Source organism: Hyla sarda, chromosome 6 (genome assembly GCF_029499605.1).
Source record: "Hyla sarda isolate aHylSar1 chromosome 6, aHylSar1.hap1, whole genome shotgun sequence".
Taxonomy (NCBI): domain Eukaryota; kingdom Metazoa; phylum Chordata; class Amphibia; order Anura; family Hylidae; genus Hyla; species Hyla sarda.
The window spans coordinates 92,522,471-92,539,110 of NC_079194.1; the positions used below are offsets into that span (position 1 = coordinate 92,522,471).

General features: G+C 43.1%; 1 protein-coding gene across 5 annotated transcripts in view; it reads right to left on the reverse strand.

The window, feature by feature from the left end:
• Positions 1-1,217: 1,217 nt before the first annotated feature.
• The window catches only part of FAM107A (family with sequence similarity 107 member A), a 219,807-nt gene continuing 204,384 nt past the window's right edge, over positions 1,218-16,640 (reverse strand). For all 5 annotated transcript variants that reach the window (XM_056524483.1, XM_056524487.1, XM_056524486.1 and 2 more), the window contains 2 exons: positions 10,476-10,632; positions 1,218-7,207 (listed from right to left, as the gene is read on the reverse strand). In XM_056524483.1, coding sequence (XP_056380458.1) covers positions 7,094-7,207; positions 10,476-10,632 — 271 coding nt within the window. In that variant the 3' untranslated portion in view covers positions 1,218-7,093. The remainder of the gene's footprint in view (positions 7,208-10,475; positions 10,633-16,640) is intronic.

Here is a 16,640-nt window from a genome sequence, read left to right on the forward strand (position 1 = left end):
TTTCCGGGTTATTTACGTGTGAATGTACCCAAAGGGTGTGTTCACATGTTCATGTTTAACTGCAATTATTTAATACAAAGCCATGAATGGATTGGAAAAAATAAGTTTGAGTCTCTCCTTTATACGTGTCCTCCTTTTACGATCTGTTCCTGGCACTCAATACAATAATTACAATTAAATACTGAACATGCTATGCTAACCCAGTGCAGCTGCTTAAAGGGGTACTTCGCCAGTGGACATCTTTTCCCCTATCCAATAGATCAGAGCGCCGGGTTTGGGCGGCCATGGTCGTGACATCACGCCATGCCCTCTCCATTCATGTCTATTAGAAATCACAGCCGTCATGCCCCCTCCTATAGACCAGAATGGAGGGGGCGTGGTGTGACGTCAGGACCATGTCTCCCGAACCAAGCTTTCTGAACACAAATGTTCAGAACACTGTGTGCTGGCCAAGAGATCCCAGGGGTCCCAACGGCCAGATCCCCCAAGATCAGACAAGTTATACCTTATCCTTTGGATAGGGGATAAGATGTTCAGGGGCAGAGTACCCCTTTAACCTTATGCTAGTTAACTAGATGCTCAGTGTTAATATCCAAGCATTCCGACCATCAACAGAGACTGTACACAAAGAAGGTGAAAGCGCGGCACTCACCAACTATAGATGCCTAGATGAAGTGCCATGTTTAAAGCAAAACTGCTGTTGGAGAGAGAGCCCTGTGTGATGGATAGATGCAATAAAGACTTCAAAAAAATAGTAAGTATGTAGGGGTGTAACTCTAGGGGGAGCCCAGGAGCCTGAGGGGCCCCTAAAGTTGCTCTTTCCTATAAAAGTCCAGACCAGTTCTATAAATGAATAATAATTAATCCAGTAATGTATCCAAGAAGAAAAGGTTTTATCCATCTGAAGCCAACTTTCTACAGGTTTGAACTTGATGGACAAATATTTTATCAATAAGCTAAAAATATAAACCTAAAGTATAAAGTGAAGACATAACATAACTGATACTGAAATACTGACTGATTATTAAACCTGCACCACAGTCACAACAAGGTTAATCTGAAGTCACCATTCGTAAGGTCTATACATAAATGAATAATACTAATGTCCAGTTACGTGTACCAGAAGTGATATAGTTTAATAAGAACAGCCAACCAAACAGACCATGAATGCTTCTAATGATAATGGGGCAATGGGCATCGGTGTAGAGGGCTATAGAGGCTGCAGAGGTAGCAGTTGCATCCGGGCCCCAATGCCTGAGGAGGGTCACAGGCCCCTCTGCCACAAAGAATGTACACTAGCACTATAAGTAGCACATGAGCTTTATACAGGTTTAAAAAAAAAAAAATAGTAATTGTAAGAAAGTGGAACTGATGTGATCAAACTACAATAAAAGATAGCAGCTGTTAGCAGAACTACAACTCTCAGCATGCCCGGGCAGCCTTAGTTTTGCAATAATTGAGTATTTTTTTTATCAAGGCAACATGCAGGATATCCATTAATATAAGATAATGCAAGGATTGCCAGATGTAATACCAGATACAGCTCATGGACAGGAGGGGCGCTGTTTCTGGAGCAAAATCAAACTATTCTTTTAACTCCAGAAAACCTTTAAAGGAAATATGTCACCAGTGTCACCTGCACTAACCCGTCGGTACAGACAGGTAGTGCAGGTGACACTGATGACAATGGTACTTACTTTGTCCCGTTCCGTGCAGGTTATCTCCGGTAATCTTCTCCATTAGCTTCAGATCCGGGCCAGGCTTGGGTCACGGGCAGAGCTTAGTGACATCACCACTGCTGTTCTCTAGCAGCGGGACCAAGCAGAGAGCCGCAGCGGTGGCGTCACTATGCTCCGCCCATGCTCCAAGCCGGGTGCCCGGAGCTAAAGCTAACAGACAAGATTACCGAAGATCCCTTACACGGAACGGGCCAAGGAGAGTACCGTTGTCATCAGTGTCACCTGCAATACCTGTCGGTACTGGCAGGTTAGTGCAGGTGACACTGGTGACAGATTTCCTTTAAATGGGCACTGTCACAACCTTTTTTTTTTTATATATGTTGTAGTACTTATGCACTACAATATATCTCTAATATAGATTCATAATTTTTTTATTTTATTAAAATAGTGTATTTTATATTTGAAAACCTCCCTCCTAGTGGCCGGCTGCCGCCAGCCGTGACGTCACGACTGAATTAGGACCAATGTCGGCCGGACATGTACATGTCCTGTACGGGTAAGTGAGGTCTTATTTCACTTACCCGTACTTTGTTTTCGGTCTCAGCGGTGAGCGCGGCAGGTGGGCGATGCTCCTATACTCCTCCTCCCTGGATAACACTGCACTGCTAAACAGGGAGGAGGAGACCCCAGAGCAGCCTGCCGTGCTATTGGCCGCTCATCTATGCGCACTCCTGACAGGAGCGCAGCATAGATGAGGTGAGGGCGGAAGTCGGTGCCCAGCAGGCATCAGTGACGTCACGCCTGCTGGGGAAGTCGGCTTCCGCCAGAGCTATACAGACAAGCAGAATATGAGACATTTATAAGGTAGAATTTTTTTTTTTTTTAAGAGGCAGGGAGGGGGTTAGGGATAGGTTAACAATAGGTAGGGACAGAAAAAAAAATACAGATGGTGGGAGCTACTCTTTAAATAAGGCCTGTATTTTTTTATGTAGCTTTGGTACAGGTGTTGGTAAATGGTATATTTAGTGGTTTTTGACTGATGAATAGATTTACATACTGGAAGCGATTGTTCAATGCCGCTAAACATGATACCCATTGAAATTAAATTTCAGTGAACCTGTTATCATGTTGCCTGAATTGCAAATAACTGAGGTGGTCCCTAGGGTTTTCTTCCAGCCCTGCTGACCTTGACTGATACATCTTTCCCTATACCTGAACAGGTAAAGTTCTATCAATCAAGGATGATGGGTACAGGGAGAAGATGCTCTCTGTCCGTGTCAGGAACTGTCTAGAGCAGCATAGGTTTGCTATGGGGATTTTCTCATGCTCTGGACAGTTCCTGATACAGGCATCAGGTGTCAGCAGAGAGCACTGTCGACAATACAAAAAGGAAATTCAAAAAATAAAGATTTTGCTCTGTAGCAAACAGCTGCTAAAAAGTACTGAAAGGATTAAGATTTTTTAATAGAAGTAATTTACAAATCTTTTTAACTTTCTGGCACCAGTTTTCCACTGGAGTGCCCCTTTAAGCTATGTGCAAAATAAAATGTACTTGAGGTTAGAAGCTTAAAGAGGCATTCCAGGATTTTTTCTTCAGCCTTTGAGCCCATAATGTCAAGTTATAATACTGCGTAAAATTCTTCTATTACCTCCATGCGCCGCTTTGTCCCATTTTCATGCATGGGATCCACACCCAGAAGTGCTGCAGCGCAAGTCTTTCCCAGCATTCCATGTGGCCAGAAACAATATGTCATAAGTCACATGGTCTCCAGGGGACGTGGTATTGCTGCAGTGGGTGATGTCGCACACAGAGGTAATAGAAGAATATTATACAGTATGAGCTCAAAGGCTCATGAAAAAATGAATCCTGTAATAGGCCTTTACGAATTCTATTCACTGGAAGAATTCTTATAAAGGAATACAGGACATTTAGGAATATGAAATAGACTACTGCATTTTTCCCTTTAAGATCCATAAATAATCATAAAATCTCAATGGAGCCCCTTACATGCACAGTATTTACGTATTTTCATGTTCTCTTAATCTGTACAGAATTTTACTTGTAAGGGAAGAAGTTTGTGCCCCAGAGCTGCTCTTTCTATTTTAACCAGGAACAAGAAGTAATAACCCCTGTTAGTTATTTTGAAGTTACAGAGATGAGTCTTATGGTCACCCACTCAATTACATGCATACACTGCCACTTCTCACACCACGCCCTCTTTTTCCATAATATATATTTTTTTACATATTCTAAAATATGCCATCTGTGTCCACTTCAATATTTAAAACAGGGAAGGCCCCCCTACACTTAGGTAAAACTGCCTTCTTATTAGCTTATATGCACCCTAGGGACTAGCAATGTAAACTCCTGTTAGTTACATTGATAACACAGATGGCAGAAAACTTATATGATAACAGGGCAAGGTATGCAATTTTTAAATGAAAAAAAATAATAAAATACAGTGCACCCCAAGGCACGGAATCTATGAGACTCTTAACTGGAGCATATTTTCTGGAAATCTATGAATCCACTGATAACTGGGTGTCACAATTCCTCTTGTCAATAGGGCATTTCCCTAAATCCCAAAATTTCCAGGATGAACAACAGGCACAGCATAGAGTTCTAAGAATAGATGCTCAAAAACTGCATTTTTGGGGGGAATTTCGAAAAACTAAAAGTACGAAATCAAAGTGGTAATGCCTGTGAAATGGCAATATAATTATCAAGAGTAGCACTAAACTCTTCACATATACCACTACTCTCATCATAGATACCACTACAGTGACCCCCCGACCTACGATGGCCCTGACATACGATCATTTCAACATACGATGGCCTCTCAGAAGGCAGCATCAACATACGATGCTCTTGTATATCGGTGCCATCGCATAAACGGCTATCCGGCAGCGCAGACTGCTTCAGCTGCCACCGGATAGCTGTTTACGGTGCCCCGTGTTGTCCGCTGACGATCACTTACCTGTCCTCGGGGCTCCGGCGCTTCCTCTTCGGGATCCCCTGCATCGTCGGCGCTCTCCATCGTCGTCATCACGTCACTGCGCACACTGTCCCGTCATCCAATAGGAGCGGCGTGCGTAGCGACGTGATGGCGGCGACAGAGAGCGGGGATGCCAGGGAAGCAGAGGCCTTGCCAGAGCGGCGGGGACACAGCGACAACGATGGAAGGCGACATCCAGGGCAGCAGTGATGGTCCAGAGCGGCCGGGACACGTGAGTATAACCTCCAATACCAGTGGTCTTCAACCTGCGGACCTCAAGATGTTGCAAAATTACAACTCCCAGCATGCCCGGACAGCCGTTGGCTGTCCGGGCATGCTGGGTGTTGTAGTTTTGCAACATCTGGAGGTCCGCAGGTTGTAGACCACTGTCCTATACTTTACATTGCACGGATCCGTCAACATACAATGATTTCAATAAGCGATGGTCCATTTGGAACGGATTACCATCGTATGTTGAGGGACCACTGTACTCTCATCATAGATACCACTACTCTCATCATAGATACCACTACTCTTACCATTTGGGTGTGAGAATAGCCTTAAATCATAGTTCTGATTGTATTCAGTACATGAATAAGGTTTGTCTGCTAATATCTGGCATAAAGATCTGTAGAGAAATAGAACAATCCTATTAATACATAAAGTGCAACATATTATTTCTTGATCATTAGTGAGGGCAAAAAATGAAGCGATTGTAAAGGTCTGATTTAGATTTAAAAAAATACTTTGTGCTGTATTCATTATACCGTATGCAAATATTATACATCTATTGATTTATTCTGATTAGAAGACTATATAGAAAAATAGCTGGCATCGCACCGATGCCAAAATAAATATATGCTCTACTGAATTGCACAGCAGGAAGTGATATTGATAGGGTCACAATCTTACAGGGGAAGGATCAGTCACTGATGAAATGAACAGTTTGGATGTTGATGTTTTTGTGCATCATGTATGATGTCTATTCAAGACTCAATGACAATGTCCCTTTATCCACACTGATATTTTGGGGCAGGTTTACTACTGCCAATAGGTCAGAATTCTGTCAATTTTCACAAAAAAAACACTAGCTTATACGCCTTGCGCCACATTTGTCATGTATCTTATATACTTTGTATATATCATCTCGCAAAAGGCGTGGCCAGAGGAGTGGCTTATTGGAAAGGGGACACTATTTGACATCGTGCCAAAATGCACCAAAAATTTGGAGCACAATTTTGTTTGAACACTATCTACAGATGCAGCAAGTTTATCAAATACCAGAAGTCATTTGGATAAATGTGGCAAATTCTCTAATCCATGTTTTAGTAAATCTGACCCAAATTTTTGTTTTTGTATCTAGACTAGAATTCCCCAACCTGAGGCTTTCCAGCTGCCACAGAAGTACAATCCCCATCATGCGATGGCAGTTTGCCAAAGGTTGGGGATGACTTATCTGGGGTTGCCTCTGTGTCAGGAGAAGCTGGACGAGCCCTCCATAGGCCTATAAATAGTAGCTGTCTATGATAAAACAACCCCTCTTACTTGTGATGATCCTTCCCCTTTACTGAGATTATTAAATTTACAACATTAAGGCGTGATTGAATACTGGCTTTACATATGCCTGAGATATCTTCCCCTGTACATTCAGAATTAAATTCAGCAACTTTGCCTTTATTGACTCTAAAGTCAAATGTGCATATTGTTAGGAATCCATATCAGACAACCACACTGCTGCCTCTAGTGGTCAGAAGGAAAAATAGCAAGCCACATTCTTCTAAGGTTAAAAGAAGGAGGAGTGCACTTGGTTCACTAACTCGCTACGATCCCATGGTTGTTTTATGCAGGTAAACACTGCATTATAGTAATATGGAATTAGGAATGTAATACTGCCCAGACCAGTCGGCTGGTAACACAATAGTGCAGGTGTCCTGGTCAGGAGACACCTCATGTGGCAGTAAAGATGACTGTGCAACACTTAGAGAACATATCTTGGAATTTGACATGCAGAACAAGTATGTGGTATACACAGCCTAATAATCCATATGCTCCCATGTGGCCCTGAACATATACATACACATTGGATAGGTTATCTACTGACAACCTGACATCTCTTGACCATCGAGTCATATGGAAAGCGTGGGCAACACAGCAGCCACAAATCTCCACAGCCACGTGCAGTTGTATGAGGACACTTCCACTGGTGTTAGGGTTTAGCATCGTGTACTACATGTTGTGGCAGCTAAATACAGGGTGTCACATCACTTCTGAGAGCACAATCTCATGGCGTACACTGCTGTCGGGATAACGGATAGTTCCTTGTACAAACAATCTGCAATGTCAGTCAAGTACACAGATGCCCAGGTGACATCACGAATCCAGCTCGACACAGAACTTCATTCCTGGTTGGCAATTATTTTACACTACTCTCTCATCACTTGGTAATGTCGCTGTTCTTCTGAGATTTTCCTTCACTTTTATGAATTCGGGAGCATGACTTTCCTCTTTAGGTTCCTGTTCTTCTTTTTCAAGCTAAACAAACAGAATGTAAAAAAATATATAAAATAATAAAATATATATATTTAACATAATATTAATAATGAATAACATTGTTATATACTAACAGGAAGTGATGCTAATATATATATTTTTAAATGATGTTCCCTTTTCATTATGGTAATTTTTATAGGGGATGTGTATAGGGATGGGGACAGAAGTGTAGGTTTGGCCAATAGTTATTTCTTTATTTTTTCATTTGGTGATATTTATTTATTTGTTTATTTTGTTTCATTTTTTGCCCACACATCAATCCATCTATCTCTACATCAAAGTCACTGGCCTCGGCAACTGTACTGCCCAGCATGCAACTGCATCTCTCCGCAGCTGGAGAGTAAGCCCTCTAAACTTCTCAGTGTCACTGCCCCCTCTGAATATAATACTGCTGAACTCACTGCAATCTCTGAATATAATACTGCTGAACTCACTGCCCCCTCTGAATATAATACTGCTGAACTCACTGCACCCTCTGAATATAATACTGCTGAACTCACTGCACCCTCTGAATATAATACTGCTGAACTCACTGCCCCCTCTGAATATAATACTGCTGAACTCACTGCCCCCTCTGAATATAATACTGCTGAACTCACTGCCCCCTCTGAATATAATACTGCTGAACTCACTGCCCTCTCTGAATATAATACTGCTGAACTCACTGCCCCCTCTGAATATAATACTGCTGAACTCACTGCCTCTTCCCAATATAATACTGCTGAACTCACTGCCCCCTCTGAATATAATACTGCTGAACTCACTGCCCCCTCTGAATATAATACTGCTGAACTCACTGCCCCCTCTGAATATAATACTGCTGAACTCACTGCCCCCTCTGAATATAATACTGCTGAACTCACTGCCCCCTCTGAATATAATACTGCTGAACTCACTGCCCCCTCTGAATATAATACTGCTGAACTCACTGCAATCTCTGAATATAATACTGCTGAACTCACTGCCCCCTCTGAATATAATACTGCTGAACTCACTGCACCCTCTGAATATAATACTGCTGAACTCACTGCACCCTCTGAATATAATACTGCTGAACTCACTGCCCCCTCTGAATATAATACTGCTGAACTCACTGCCCCCTCTGAATATGATACTGCTGAACTCACTGCCCCCTCTGAATATAATACTGCTGAACTCACTGCCCCCTCTGAATATAATACTGCTGAACTCACTGCACCCTCTGAATATAATACTGCTGAACTCACTGCCCCCTCTGAATATAATACTGCTGAACTCACTGCACCCTCTGAATATAATACTGCTGAACTCACTGCACCCTCTGAATATAATACTGCTGAACTCACTGCACCCTCTGAATATAATACTGCTGAACTCACTGTACCCTATGAATATACAGTGGTCCCTCAACATACGATGGTAATCCGTTCCAAATGGACGATCATTTGTTAAAACCATTGTATGTTGAGGGATCCGTGCAATGTAAAGTATAGGACAGAGGTCTACAACCTGCGGACCTCGAGATGTTGCAAAACTACAACACCCAGCATGCTGGGAGTTGTAGTTTTGCATCATCTGGAGGTCCGCAGGTTGAAGACCACTGGTATTGGAGGTTATACTCACGTGTCCCCGCCACTCCGGACCGTCACCGCTGCCCTGGATGTCGCCTTCCATCGCTGTCGCCGCATCCCCGGGGCGTCCCCGATGCTCCAGCAAGGCCTCTGCTTCCCCGGCATCCTCGCTTTCCGTCGCCGCCATCACGTCGCTACGCACGCTGCTCCTATTGGATGATGGGACAGCGTGCTCAGCAACGTGATGACGACGATGGAGAGCGCCGACGATGCAGGGGATCCCGAAGAGGACGCGCCGGAGCCCCGAGGACAGGTAAGTGATCGTCAGCGGACCACACGGGGCACCGTAAACGGCTATTCGTGGCAGCTGAAGCAGTCTGCGCTGCCGGATAGCCGTTTATGCGATGGCCCCGACATACAAAAGCATCGTATGTTGATGCTGCCTTCAACATGCGATGGCCTCTGAGAAGCCATCGTATGTTGAAATGATCGTATGTCGGGGCCATCGTAGGTCGGGGGGTTACTGTAATACTGCTACACTCCCTGTGTGTTTTATAGGATATACTGCACTATGACCCCCCCTTAATAGGATCTAATGCACTGTGCCCCCTTAATAGGATATAATGCCCTGCGCTCCCCTTAATAAGATATCATGCACTGTGCCCCCTTAGTAAAATATTATGCACTGAGCCCTCCTTAATAGGCTATAATACAATGTGTCCCATTAAAATATATAATGCACTGTACCCCTTAAAGGGGTATTCCAGAAATGTTTAATTTTATTTGACTATGCTACAGGGGCTGTAAAGTTAGTGTAGTTCATAATATAGTGTCTGTACCTATGTGTGACGGTTTTCTCACAATTCTTCTGTGACCCCAATCCCCCCAATATTTATTTTTAACAGCATACAAAATTACTCATGTCTCAGGATTTCCCAGGTTGCAATGCTTTGAGACCTGACATCACTAGTCGGCTGATCAGAGGAAGTCTGTCCTGCTTCAGTGGGTGGAGCAACTGCTGGGTGGGAGAGAGTTTATTTTGCAACAGCTGTATGGACCCTGATTAGAAAACACTGGTGTATTACATTGAAGGGATCACAGGTGTGTTTCAATGGGTGTGGTGGCTGATGTGTGGGAGGCAGGAAAGTGACTTTATACTTACATACCATGGAACTATGGGATGTGTAGTTTAGAGAACAAAATTCAACAGGAAACACCCAATTCTGGCAGGTACGTAATATTAAAATCCCCTTATGGTGGATAACCCCTTTAATAGGATATTTTTGCACTGTGCCCCATTAAAAATATATAATGCCCTGTGCTCCCCTAAATAGGATATAAAGCACTGTGCCACCAGACCAGAATTTGATTCTCACCTGTCCTCAGACAGATCATGGTCTAGCATCTGCTAGATATGCATTGCCCCTTGTATACATTCACTGATCTGTGAGGTTTCATTAAGGGGGCTCATGTTCGAGTTTCGCCTCGCATAAACTAGGGCCATCTCTGAGGATCACTATGCAAAGACCTGGTTGTGGGGGAAATGACTGAGAAGGTGTGCCTCTGGCACTCAGCTAACCCCTATAATGCACAGTACATTCCTCATGCACCATTCCCACAACTTAAACCAAAACAAAATGATGCTGAGTAAATGAGACTATACTATACTGAGACAATACTTGGCATAGAGAAGCAGGTACCTGCTCAAGTCTCTGCTGTCTCTTTAACAACTCCTGTTCAAATGGCGACTGCATCTTCTTACTCTCCTCCTCCTGTCTCTTCTGTTGTATGATCTTGTCTCTTCTACGATTCTCCAACACTCTCTGGAGCTCCGGCTTCTTGTCAATGCTCAAACCCCTGCAAGAAGCAGACATGGTTAATCACCCAAAACAATGATAGGTCACCATAAAATAATGAAAACCACCAGTATGGCCTGATAAAAATAGAGTTTATCAAACTGTATACAGCATGTGTCTTATTGTGTGAATTAAGCTCTGTAGATGCAACACAGCCTCTGTAGATGCAATAATCTGTTCTGCACCTAGAGGGCATAGTAACACCACTGTGAGGAATAACCTGATCGGATCCAAGCGCTTTCATATTGACCATATTTTTGGTATTCATTGCTCTGAGAATTCCCTTTAATGGAAATGCTTTATTTCATTTTCTTCTCAGAGATTTGTATTTTAGAAACCTACATATTCATTGTTCTTAAATAACTAAAGCTACAATACGTATTTTACACTACAGATATAGTAGATATAGTAGAGCTGATGTTGACAACTTGACATAATCCCTTCAAGATGTGTTATCTGAGATTTGGATAAACCTAATGTATAACTATTACTTATAGCAAAATGCACAAAAGAAACCACGTAAAAAAAAATCTGGTAGCATAGTAACATAGTTCATAAGGTGAAAAAAAAGACCAGAGTCCACCAAGTTCAACCTATAACCCAAATGAGTCCCTACTGAGTTGATCCAGAGGAAGGCAAAAAACCCTCATACTCGAGGTAAAATTCCTTCCCGACTCCAAATATGGCATCAGAATAAATCCCTGGATCAACCTTCTGTCCCTATGAATCTAGCATACATAACAGCGATGTTATTACTCTCCAAAAATGCATCCAGGCCCTTTTTGAACTCTTTTACAGAGTTCACCTTGACCACCTCCTCGGGCAGAGAATTCCACAGTCTCACTGCTCTTACAGTAAAGAACCCCCGTCTGTGCTGGTGTAGAAACCTTCTTTCCTCTAAGCGTAGAGGATACCCCCTTGTTATAGATACAGTCCTGGGTATAAATAGATCATGGTAGAGATCTCTGTACTGCCCCCTGATATATTTATACATAGGTATTAGGTTGCCCCTATGAATTCTTTTTTCTAAACTAAATAACCCTAATTCTGATAATCTTTCTGGGTACTGTAGTCCTCCCATTCCCCTTATTACCCTGGTTGCCCTTCTTTGAACCATCTCCAGCTCCACTATATATTTCTTGTACATTGGTGCTGTACACAGTATTCTATGTGTGGTCTGACTAGTGATTTGTACAGTGGTAAAATCATTTCCTTGTCGTGGGCATCTATGCCCCTATTGATGCACCACATGATTTTATTTGCCTTGGCAGCAGCTGCCCGATACTGGTCACTACAGCTAAATTTACTATTAACTAAGACTCCCAAGTTCTTTTCCACATCAGTCGTCCCAAGTGTTCTCCCATTTAATACATAATCCCAGCCCGGATTTTTCTTCCCCATGTGCATTACCTTACATTTATCAGTGCTGAACCTCATCTGCCACTTCCCAGCCCAAACCTCCAACCTATCCAGAGCCATTTGTAACAGTGCACTGTCCTCTATAGTGTTTACCGCTTTACAGAGTTTAGTATCAACTGCAAAGATTGCTACTTCACTATTTAACCCCTCTACAAGGTCATTAATGAATATATTAAACAGAACTGACCCCTGTGGTACCCCACTAGTAACAGTCACCCAATCAGAATAAGAACCATTAATAACCACCCTCTGTTTCCTATCACTGAGCCAGTTACTTACCCACTTACACACATTCTCCCCAGCCCACTCCTTCTCATTTTATGCACCAACCATTTATGTGGAACCGTATCAAAGGCTTTGGAAAAATCCAGATATGTGACATCCAGTGATTGCCCCATGTCCAGTCTGGAGCTCACCTCCTCATAAAAGCTGATCAGGTTAGTTTGACAGGACCGATCCCTCATAAAGCCATACTGATATGGAGTCATACATTTAGTTTTATCAAGATACTCCAAAATAGCATCCCTTAGAAAACCCTCAAACAATTTACATACAACGGAGGTTAAACTAACAGGCCTATAATTCCTGGGGTCACCTTTTGACCCCTTTTTAAATATTGGCACCACATTTGCCATGTGCCAGTCCTGGGGAACAGTCCCTAAAGAGTCCCTGAATATAAAAAAATAGGGGTCTGTCTATTACATTACTTATGTTAGGATTCGGCAGGCTGGATGTGGATCATCTTTGTCAGCGAGGGATTGGCGTGGACCGTGTCGGTGGACCGGTTCTAGGTTGCTACTGGTATTCACCAGAGCCCGCCGCAAAGCGGGATGGTTTTGCTGCGGCGGTAGCAACCAGGTCGTATCCACCAGCAACGGCTCAATCTCGCTGACTGCTGAGAAGGCGTGGGACAGAAGGACTAGACAGAGGCGAGGTCAGACGTAGCAGAAGGTCAGGGCAGGCGGCAAGGTTCGTAGTCAATGGTGATAGCAAGAGGTCTGGAACACTGGAATGGCAAACACAGTAAACGCTTTCTCTAGGCACAAGGGCAACAAGATCCGGCAAGGAAGGGAAGGGGAAGTGAGGTTATATGGACGTGGAGCAGGTGGAAGCTAATTAAACTGATTGGGCCAGGCACCAATCATTGGTGCACTGGCCCTTTAAATCTTAGAGAGCTGGCGCGCGCGCGCCCTAAGGAGCGGAGCCGCGCGCGCCAGGACGTGACAGCCGAGGACCGGGACAGGTGAGTAACTTGGGTTGCGATTCGCGAGCGGGCGCGTCCCGCTATGCGAATCGCATCCCCGCCGGCAGTGTCAGTGCAGTGCTCTCGGTCAGCGGGTCTGACCAGGGCGCTGCAGAGAGAGGAACGCCGCAAGCACTCCGGGGAGGAGCAGGGACCCGGAGCGCTCGGCGTAACAACTTAATTCCTTTAGAACAAGGGGTGAATGCCATCTGGACCTGGTGATTTGTCTATTTAGATTTTTTGTAGGCGGCACTGTACTTCTTCCTGGGTTAGACAAGAGACCTGTACTGGGGAGTTTACCTTATCTCGCTGTATTTCACCTGGCATTTCATTTTCCTCGGTGAATACAGTGGAGAAGAAATTGTTTAATATATTTGCTTTTTCCAGATCCCGGTTTATAATTTCTTCCTCATAATTTTTTTTAAAGGGACTACACTTTCATTTTTGACCTTTTTGCTATTTATATAGTTAAAGAACATTTTGGGGTTAGTCTTACTCTCTTTGGCAATGAGTCTTTCTGTCTATTTTTGCAGATTTTATCTGTTTTTTGCATATTTTACATTTTTCTCTATAGCTTTTTAATGCTTCTTCACTGTCGTCCTGTTTTAGTAGTTTAAATGCTTTATTTTTGTCATTTATTGCCCCCTTAATGTTCTTATTCATCCATATTGGTTTTCTTTTATTTCTGACCCTTTTATTCCCATAAGGTATATACACTTTACAGTGAGAATTTAAGATATTTTTAAGTCCCCCATTTAGTGTCAGTATTCTTGTTTCTGAGGACATTATCCCATTTTATTTTGTTAAGGGCTTCTCTGAGTTGATCGAACTTTGCCTTCCTAAAGTTCATTGTTTTTGTGGCCCCTCGAGAGATTCCCTTATTGAAGAACAAGTTATAATGTATTATATTATGATCACTATTTCCTAGGTGTCCTTCTACTTGCACATTAGTTACTCTATCAGGTCTGTTGGTTAATATTAAGTCTAGTAGGGCATCCCCTCTGGTCGGCCACAATTTGGGACAGATAATTGTCTTTAGCTATAGTCAGAAACCTGTTTCCTTCATGAGATTCACAGGTCTCAGTCTCCCAGTTTATACCAGGATAGTTAAAGTCCCCCATTATTATCACCTCATCCTGATTTGCTGCCTTGTTTATTTGCCTCAGTAATTGATCTTCTGGCTCTTCCATTACGTTTGGTGGCTTATAGCAAACCCCTATTAGAATTTTTTAAATTTTTAACTTCATATATTTCTACCCATAATGACTCCACATTATCGTTTCCCTCCCATATATCCTCCCGCAGTTCGGCCTACAGACTGGACTTTACCTAAAGCCAAACTCCTCCCCCCTTTCCGTTTTGTCCGCTCCTTCCTGAATAGACTATAACCCTGTATGTTGACCGACCAGTCACAGCTATCGTCCAACCAAGTCTCTGTTATACCCACTATGTCATAATCCTCCTCAGACATCAACCACTCAAGTTCATCAGTTTTATTGGACAGACTTCTGGCATTAGTCAACATGCAATTCAATGGTGTTTTTTTTTTCCTATGACGCCTATCCCTATTAACATTAATTAGTCCCCCCTCTCTATCTACACTATCTTCCCCCTCTATGTTGTAGGTTCCCTCCCCCCCAGTCCCTAGTTTAAACACTCCTCCACCCTTCTAGCCATCTTCTCCCCAAGCACACCTGCACCCTCCCCATTAAGGTGCAGCCCATCCCTAAGGAAGAGCCGGTATCTGACAGCGAAGTCGGCCCAGTTCTCCATGAACCCAAACCCCTCCTTCCTACACCAGCTTCTGAGCCACTTGTTTACCTCCCTAATCTCCCGCTGCCTCTCTGGTGTGGCTCGTGGTACAGGTAATATTTCAGAAAATTTTACCTTGGAGGTCCTTGCCTTAAGCTTGTGGCCTCAGTCCCTGAAATCATTTTTAAGGACACTTCACCTACCTCTTACTTTGTCATTGGTGCCAATATGTACCATGACTGCTGGGTCCTCTCCAGACCCACCCAGCAACCTGCCAACCCGATCCGCGATGTGCCGAACTCTAGCGCCAGGAAGACAACACATTGTTCGGCGATCCCGGTCTTTGTGACAGATCGCCCTGTCCCCCTAATAATTGAGTCCCCCACTATGGTATGTTACATTTGTTAACATGTAGGCCCTGATTTATTAGAATGTGTGGGAGAAAACAGAGAGATATTGCCTATAACAACCAATCACAGCTCAGCTTTCACATACCAGAGCTTTTTAGGATAGGAAAGCTGAGCTGTGATTGGATGTTATTGGCAAATTCTTTCCAGTGTTCCTCTGACACATTTTGATAAATCAGGTTTTTTTTTTTTGTTTAGTTTTTTTGCACATTTTCATTAATCTTTCTAAATTGATTACATTTTAAGGCTGGGTTCACATTGTAAATAAAAGAAAAAACAGCAGTAAAATAGGTATAAAAGCAGTGGAATTAGAACATTGGCCAAATATTAGGGTGATAATAATGCTGGGTGCTGTTGTCCTCCCTTTCACTGCCTCTGCTTTGTCCTCTGTGCAGTCCCCAGCAGTACTGGAGCCTCACGTCTCCTCAATGCTATGCACTTCTCTGCTCTTCCCATCATGCATGCACACACTGAAGGAGCGCCACATTTATCCTCACACAGAGTGAAAGAGCATAAAGGCGTCGGACAATATGGAGGCACAGAAAGGTGCTGGACAATAAGGAGGCACAGAGCGGAGTGGGGGGGAATGGGGTCAACAGCAACCATTAGCAAGTTTTTTTATCACCATGATAATAGTACAGACTAATAGTAGTCAGTAGGGGGTAAATGAGGGAAGTGAAAGGAGGGCGGCATGGGCCAGCAGCAGCTTCTTTATGTATACAGTATATGGCGATGTGAGAGACCAGCGCTAAACACGCCCCCTGCGATAACCTATTCACATCCCGCCACATAGCCTGCACTGTGACCACAGACCCTATTGTGATGAAGTGCCCATCCATCTCACGGATTCACAGACCGTCAGATGGGAAATAAAAAGCCCCATATCTCAGGAATTGGGGGCCTACTCAACATACCATAAAAAAGGTATATGTTCAGGGCCCCTTAGCTTTTCTATACGTACAATATAAAATCTATATGATGGATTTGACCATAGGTCCTCTTTATTAAAACACATTGTTATAAAAAAAAAAAAAACAACAAAAAAAACAACCTGGTGCTTCATAGCTGTTTTACTATTGTTTTTTTGTTTTCATTTTACAATGTGGAAACCCAACCTAAGTTTGAAATGAACCTTTAATAAACTGTAGTTTTGTTTTTATAAAAAAAAAAAGTCCCCAAATGTATCCA